This window comes from Pelobates fuscus, chromosome 5, assembly GCF_036172605.1.
Source record: "Pelobates fuscus isolate aPelFus1 chromosome 5, aPelFus1.pri, whole genome shotgun sequence".
Classification (NCBI taxonomy): domain Eukaryota; kingdom Metazoa; phylum Chordata; class Amphibia; order Anura; family Pelobatidae; genus Pelobates; species Pelobates fuscus.
Window position 1 is genome coordinate 114,601,600 of NC_086321.1, and position 8,592 is coordinate 114,610,191.

At 34.7% G+C, this 8,592-nt stretch overlaps 1 protein-coding gene across 1 annotated transcript; it reads left to right on the forward strand.

The window, feature by feature from the left end:
• Positions 1–979: 979 nt before the first annotated feature.
• MINAR2 (membrane integral NOTCH2 associated receptor 2) lies at positions 980–5,469 on the forward strand. Its single transcript, XM_063456414.1, has 4 exons — positions 980–1,105; positions 2,045–2,278; positions 5,247–5,362; positions 5,454–5,469. Exons 1-4 carry the CDS (start codon positions 980–982, stop codon positions 5,467–5,469), a joined length of 492 nt encoding a protein of 163 aa, XP_063312484.1.
• The last annotated feature ends 3,123 nt before the right edge of the window (positions 5,470–8,592 follow it).

Sequence of the window (8,592 nt, forward strand, 5' to 3'; positions counted from 1 at the left end):
AAGGCAATAATAATAATAATAATTGCCAAAGTATGTCTTTCTGTGGAAACTGCTCCCTACTATCATTCTTTACCTCCTCCCTATTCCTAACCATGCAACACCCTCAGTCCACATTCTGTATTGCTGTTATATATTGTTTTGTTTATGTGGGTACCTAAAAGATATGCTTCCAAGAGAAATTGCTCTCTGATAGGCCTTGGCTTGTGTATGGTAAAATTTAAATGGATGTAAACTAAACTGAAAGGAATTCTATATGAGAAATACAACCCCCATATCCGAGACTTTAGTTACCTCCTTCTGCTTAGTTTATCTCTAAAATATGTGATGAAGAATATCAGTTTTCAAGTTGACATGAGAGGTCTTTAATGAAACACAAAAGGTGCAGCTGCCTAGAGTCCATGCACTCTGCAGGGGAATCAGCAGCTCTCCTTAAGTTCAAAGGTAAAACATCGACCATAGTTGAATTGTGTCTTCATTTTCAATTTCTTGCATATGAGAAAAAAGATCAATTAGAAGGAAACAAAAAAGCAAAACATTACATAAAACAGCCATGCAATGTAAATAAGACACATCTCTGAACAATATTAAAATCCTCCGTCACATGATTTTAATAAAAACACATGTCACAATTATGTATTCTTTCAATTGCTTTCCTGTTGTTTTTTTGTTTTTTTTTTACATTTTATTTTATTTTATTAAAGGCTGTAAGAATTTTCCTTTACACGTTATAAGGCTTTAATCACTTTATTAGTGATACTAATATTGCACTATTGCAATGTCATCTAGTGTAGCTAAAAGCAGAAATTGAAAGGTTCCCTTTGTTTGGAAGGTTTAAATGCATTCTTTAGTAGATGGAAGGTTAACCAGATACAATTTCATTCACCTACAAGATCATTGTCTGTTTAATGAATAATGTAAAAGTAATACCGGAACTGCTCCGAGACGTAATAGCTCTCTTTTTATACAATGAGCCTGAAGCATGGATCTATCTGTGTTACCGAATAACAATCACCCAGACAAATTCCTCCGTTTAGATGTACGGGCTCTAATTGCAAATTCTGGGGTTCTGCAGGCCAGACAATGGCACAACAAAATATACTGGCAGGTAAGATGTGGTCTCGGAGTAAACATATTACATTTTTTTAAAAGGGTGACCGACTGCAGATTATTTGATGGGTTTTTGAATGCAAAACTAATTTTATTTTCTCATTCATATACCAGTGACTTATCAACTTAAAAATATTTGCCAACATGTTTTAAGTATTATAATTGACAAAATGTAGTTCTTTATTGCTTTATTTCTGTTTACTTTTTATCTCTCACATCAGCTCACAATCTAATAAATTAGTTAATTAGTTTTTCGATCTACTTTGGGTTATATGTCTATATGATTTATATGACATTTGGTTTATATGGTGTATATGACATTTTGTCAATACTATGCAGTGTATACTGATATTTCACATAGAAATAAGCCCTGAGCTCAAACTCCCACAACTCTTGGGTGACAGCAATTCGTCAGCCCAAGTACTTAGAACAAAACAAAAACAGATTTGCCAGCGTACTATAGCAAATAGGGTACAACACAAAAAAATACAAAAATGCAAGAATGCTAAGGTTAATTAAAAAGAAAAGAAAGCACCCCATGGTGAGAGAGTACTAAAGACTGTGTTCAATTAAATAATTTTCTATACATTTCTGGCACTTTTGTTATTTGCGTGTTATTTACAGGCTTTCAAATCTACTCGAAGTACTCATTAATCTCTGTATATTTGTTATATATTTAAACCTTTATAAAATTATTGTGGTAATTAGCAAAAGTAAATAAGAGTATAAAAATACACTCTCCTAATTTATTTCTTCGTAAACACACATACAGACAAGATTGTGCTACTGCTAATGACGTGCTAGTTCTTAATTCTATGTGTCCATGTTGAACATTTTAAAGAGATTACACTGACCTATACATTCCTTGTATTTTTGTGTATTTTATATGTTGTGTATAGTTTTTTTTGTATACAATTTTATTTCCTTTCTTTAACAGAGGGACAATGATATGCCTATGCAGTCACCAACAACAGAAAGTCCTACATTAGAAGATAATGCACTTCGCAGCCACATCACTCCAGAAATAATACAATCTACAATTAGGAGTAATCCTTTATTCCTGGATGTAAGAAGAGAAGAGAAAAGTGAACCAAAGAAGAAGGGGCCGTCATGGACCATCGAGGATTATGATAAACAGTCTCCAAATTCAAATATTTCTCTGTACCTGAAGGTACTGTTCTGTTAACAGATATATTAAAAGTCCAGCTGGCTAAAGGGGAACTGACACTTCTCTGGAATTATGGAATAAAATATTGAAAACCATCTATTTATGAGATGCTCTATTTTCTTTTAAATTTATATTAAAGATTTGGCATCATAATCCCGTTCAGACAAGGGAAAGCCGGGGCAAACATTGAAAGTGAAGAGGAGACATAGAAACATTGTTTAATTTTTTTTCACTTGTCTGTGTGCTTTCTCTATGCTGACTGCCAGGTGTGATGGACAACATTTATAACAATGATTGACAGGGAGCCAAGATGGAGGCGCCCAGGTGCATAATGAAGAGGTGCAGATTTCTATATTTTATAATATTTTTCACACCTCACAAATAGTTTTCCGTTAAATAAATGAAATAGGAATAAACAATAACAAAAATCCAGAAAAGTGACAATTTCCCTTAACCCCTTAAGGACACATGACATGTGTGACATGTCATGTTTCCCTTTTATTCCAGAAGTTTGGTCCTTAAGGGGTTAAAGTAGCAATATAACATAGCATTGATATGTACCATTTAATCATAGGCCACAGATGAGATCTGCATGATGGACTATTCTTTCTTGTGGTGTTGGAAGGGCACAAAAATCTAGAAATATCAAAGCAAAACACATGTCCGGGCAGATTTAGAACATATTCAACGTTATTTACTAAAGTGAGAATTCAAAGTGAAGTCAAAGTGAGTTTCAAATTTAAGGTAAAACAGGCAAACTGGAAAACTTCTCGAAACCAGCTATTCTTTCAGTTTGGCTACTCTGGCCTTAAATTAGAAAGTCACTCTGAATTCTCACTTTAGTGAATAACTCCAATTGGTTTAAAAGCAATGTGTTCAGTTTATTGTGATAAAAATGGTGTTTAGGTTTAATGCATTTTATATGCAGCTCAATATCCACAATAAACGGTTATCAAACACTGATTTCTTCCTTCCACTTTTCTTGCACAAAAGACAGATATTACTCACAAATGTATGGATGCCCACTACAGAATGTTATTGGTAGTTGAAATCCAATATGGCTAGTACAGCTCAGAGCTGTAAAGTCGAGGACAGGTATCTATGTAAACATGAACAGGGTAAAAAAAAAAAAGCCTGTTGATTAGCGTTGCGCCAGACAAGCATGTCATGTCTGTTCATTGTAATGGTTTTAATTACACTGGACAGCTTTGTTCGTGACTGCTTTATTTTTGAGAAAGATACATTGCCAAATGCTCTATTCAGGAAAAAAAAAAAAAACTAAAACTAAATCCCATCTATTTTGTAAACTTAAATAGAATGCAAAGTGTATGCCTCACATCCATGGTATTAAAAAGAAAGCTCTCAAGATAAAGGATCATACGTTCTATGATCTATTATGAAATCAGATTCATGTGATTGACAAGACCTGCCAAGATTAATCCAAAAATAGACTAGTAACTCTCTCACCCCCAGTTGCTAGCCCAACCCGAATTGTATTTGTGTATCATAATTATTTGCAACACCATGGGAGAAAGGTAATATTTATGGAGGCAATACTGGTTATTATTAAAAAAGCACTCCACTAGCAAAATAAATAAAAAAACATTTTTTAAAAAATCTGCAGTATTTAGTGTATATATCTCCAATGAAAACGTATGCATTTAATTATAGATATTTTTTTATTGGTTTTATATCTAAAAACATTTGCAAAGGCTGCAGATCTCTTGTCTGCAGCCTTTGCAAGTCCCCTTCTAACCCCGCCCAGACTTTCTGTGGCTGTCCAATCACAGATTTCCCGATGTAGCTCAATGAGAAGTATTTGCAATGCAGTCTCTTGAATTTAGCTCCACTGAGCTAAGGAAACCACAAAATAACAGGACCTGTTGTCTAATTTACAGCCGGGGTTGCATTATTTATAAAAGTGCCACAGGGAAAGTATTGGGTTGGCTAAAATGGGCAAGGAGGAAGGATGGGGGTAGGGCCAATTGCTGTTTTGGCCAATCAGCACTTCTTCGTAGAGATGCATTGAATCAATGCATCTCTATGAGGAAAATTCAGTGTCCCCATGCAGAGTGTGGAGACGCTGAATGGCAGCACTGCCCCAGGAAGCATCTCCACTTGGAGGTGTCCCTAGGGGCAATGTAAACACTGCCTTTTCTCTGAAACAGCTGTGTTTGCATGAAAATGCCTGAAGGCAATGATTATATTCACCAGAACAACTACATTAAGCTGTAGTTGTTCTGGTTTCTGTAGTGTCCCTTGAATGTTCTTACAGCCATAATCACGGCAATGCATTAGGGGAGATGTAGTCCAGGCATCTGGAGTGCCAAAGATTGCCTATACCTGGCATAAAGAGATCTTTCTAGGTAGTTCAAGTTTCCTTTGTGTGAGTTTTTGGAAAGTATTTATTTTTTTCATTGTGAAAACCTTGACAATGGTCTAGCATCTTAAACCAACCTCATTCATTTCAAGTAAGCAAAAATTAACTTTTACTTTGATATAAATGCTCTTAACAAATATTTAAGTATTCCCTGAACACGGATTTTCCTTTTTCCATGTGTTTATTCTTGTTTTTAACAAACATGGGGTAATACATATTTTTATACTAGTAGCTTCATGCTGTGACTAGAAAGAGCAACATGTCAGGGGAAAATTATTTCTATTATAGTTATCTATTTATTTTTGTAAGACAATTCATTTACGTATACATATATTTTTAAATAAATTGTTTCTTTTTAAGTGTGAAATGTATCTCTAATTTATATTTCATATTAATATTTCCAGAGTAATTTTGTTGATCAGCCTCTGCTTTAGGAACAACCGATACTTAACACATTTAAGACACTATCTCGTCTTTTTGAAAGTAAACATTCTTTGAGCTATGGAGTAAAATCGGATTTATAGCTAGTCATTCCTAGTGTATTTTGTAAATTTTTAATTTTTTACTAATTATAAAATTAACATTTACCAGGAAAATCCTAATGATCTGCGCTATTGGCTGGAAGACATTTACACACCGGGCTACGATTCTCTTTTGAAGAAGAATGAGAAAAAAACCAAGAACTCCAGATACTGTAAAATTTTCATGTACGTGGCATTAGCTAGTTGTATATTAGTTGCCATAGTAATCGTTACTGTTTTGTTTACGTAAAAGCACTATTTTTTATTCATATTGTAGCTATGGTTTGATGTAACCAAAAAAATGAATACTGTTGATTTAATACACACTAGCTACTGTTTTTTGGGTAATAAAACAACATTTCAACAACTGCGTCGGTGTGCTTTGTACATCATATGGAATGTCAAGTTCCTCTCCAAGCTGTCATAATGTTCTATATTATAATCCTCTATGACAGTTAGATATAAAATGGGAAATAAAAGCCGAGTTAACTAATTTCTTCCACCAGTAACGGATGTTACATCAGAAATTCAGGCTTGGCCATATCTTGGTTCACTGGAGCATTTTATTATGAACTAATGTAAAATAACAGTATATTTTAATATGCCTGAAGGAAAATATAACAAGCTTCTGAATTTTATTTTTAAAAAATCCAAATACACACATCCGTTTTTCAGATGATTTAGCTTTGTTTTTTGCACACATTTAATTTATCTAAACTACTTTAAAAATGAGTATGAAAAATGTTTATTAATTTTATAAAATTTCTTTAAAATAGCAGGAATTATAATGTAGCCACTATTTATCCATACATTGTAAACGTGTCAATTTAGTGGTGTGGATGCTATAAGTGTTGGGAAAAGTGCATATATTGCTGTGGAGTTTTTATGTGGTGTTATGATGTGAGCATTTATTTTGCATAATGTAGGCTAAAGTAACCATGGTGGGTAAATATTTCCAACACATTAGAGTTGGGATTTTTGTTTTTACTTTCTTGATATTTTTGATTTGGTTCTTAAGTCACTACAATCTGTATACAGTATAGTTTGAAAACTTTCTGATTGGTCCATTGCAAGTTTATATTCCCTGCTTTGGAAACAAAATACCTCTTTTGTACTCCATTCCCGAAAACATGTGTTCATGAGCTAACATCTGTTTTACATTGCTCAGCCTAACTCAAATGCCACCACTTACTTTCCATTTTGTTATAGAGCTGGTTTGTGTACTCTGAGATTCGATGTGAGCTCACTCTTAGAACAAGTATAGAAACATAGAAACATAGAATGTGACGGCAGATAAGAACCATTCGGCCCATCTAGTCTGCCCAATTTTCTAAATACTTTCATTAGTCCCTGGCCTTATCTTATAGTTAGGACAGCCTTATGCCTAGTTTGTTTTTTTTTCTCTTTTTTTTTTTCTTTTTTTTTTCTCAGGTCTGCATTGCCATGTACCTCCTACCTATACGAGCATTGGCATTATCCTCAAAGATAGATATTAATTTTGCATTCTGGTGGTATTTCATACATTCATATCCCTCTGCATACAAATGGCCAAAAATAGGATATTTGACCGTTGTATTCATCTATTTCTATCACGTGTTTGTAACAATATTTATGATAGTATATATGTAACAATATTTATGCTAGTATATCAGATCCTGTCTGAAATAGTCTTTGATTAGACAAGTTTAAAAAATCCACACTATTTGATATGATTGACATGTAAATAATTTAATTTTTTTTGTAAATTACAAGGGATATATCAATACTATTTCCCCCTATATTCACACATAACTAATTTCTCTTGCACATGCACTGATCAGCCAGAACATTAAAACCACCTGCCAAATATCATGTAGGTCCCCCTCAAGCTGCCAAAACAGGTCTAATGCATTGAGGTATGGACACCACAAGATCTCTGAATATGTTATCTAGCACCAAGACATTAACAACAGATGATTTAAATCCTGCAATTTGCAAGGTGGGATCTCCATGGATCGGATTCATTGTTCCAGCACACCTGACATGTGCTCAATTGGATTGAGGTCTGAGGAATTTTGAGGCCAGGAACACCTTGAACTCTGTGTCATGTTCTACAAACCAGCCCTGACCATTGTTTGCAGTTTGGCAGGATGCATTTTCCTGCCATGAAAGCGTGTATGTGGTCTGCAACAATTTCTGGGAAGGTGGTATATGTCAAAGTAATATCCACCTGAATGCCAGGACCTAAGGCTCCCCAGCAGAAAATTGCCCAGAGCATATCACTGCCTCCGCCAGCCTGCATTCTTCCCATAGTGCATCCTGCTGCCATCTCTTCTTCAGGTAAACAATACACACTCACCCAGCCATCAACCTGATTTAAAAGAAAATGTTATTCATCGGACCAGGCAACCTTCCTCCATTACTCCATGGTCCAGTTCTGACACTCACATCCCCACTTAAGGAGCTTTCAGCAGTGAACAGGGGTCATCGTGAGCACTCTGATTGGTATGTGGCTATGCAGCCCCTTATGTAGCAAACTGTGTTTCATTGTCTTTGTACTGTGTTTCATTGTCTTTGTACTGTGTTTCATTGTCCATATACTGTGTTTCATTGTCCTTATATGCACATTGTACCATGATAATAATGTTGAATCTGAAACTGCTCTCAATTTTTTTGACAAACAATCAAGTAAAAAAGTTAATGAATTTCTGTACATTCACATAATTTAACATGCTCCCACAGTGTGAAATGCATTCAATTATTTTACTGTTTTATTCAGTATTTTTGTGCATACTTTTACTTTGGTGACATTTTTGGAGCATTTATTAAACACAAATTTTCTTTGAATTCATTTTTGTAACATTTATTCCAAACTGAGTAAACTGCACAAGCGCACATACAACCACCCGAGCCACCATGCCAACACGCACGGGCCAGTGCATAACCCGAGCGCATGCGCATCAACGCAATAGCACGAACGGCCACACCAGCGCATGTGCTAACGGACCCACAAGCGCGCGCAGTCTGCAGAGCACCGATCAAAAATTCCATATGGAAGAACAGATAAAGAGATAGAAATGTTAAAAAAAAAAAAAAAAATACTAACATAAGGAAAATATTTTTCGTCTCAACAGCTGACATCCCTCATTGCGGCTATTACAAAAAAGGTGTTAACCTTAAAATAAAAAAGGAAAATAGAGACTATAATTAGGCTTTTCCACACTCTCTTCACATCTCTACAAACAATTACATAAGAGCAATGGTATTCTTATTACATCTCTATAAGGGATTATATAAGTATAGAAGTGCAAAATACATGTCCAAACAAGGTATATAAGTAGATACAGCTACATAAATAATATAGATCAACATGAATAAACTGATGAAATGTCACAACTCAATCATCATTACCAATTAGTATCATATGTAATTTGAAA

Bases quoted from the DNA above. Each gene is read 5' to 3' on its own strand.
- MINAR2 (XM_063456414.1), top strand. From the start codon at position 980: ATGGATCTATCTGTGTTACCGAATAACAATCACCCAGACAAATTCCTC. The intron at 1,106-2,044 runs GTAAGATGTGGT...TTTCTTTAACAG, and splicing joins ACAACAAAATATACTGGCAG to AGGGACAATGATATGCCTAT. The intron at 2,279-5,246 runs GTACTGTTCTGT...AACATTTACCAG, and splicing joins ATATTTCTCTGTACCTGAAG to GAAAATCCTAATGATCTGCG.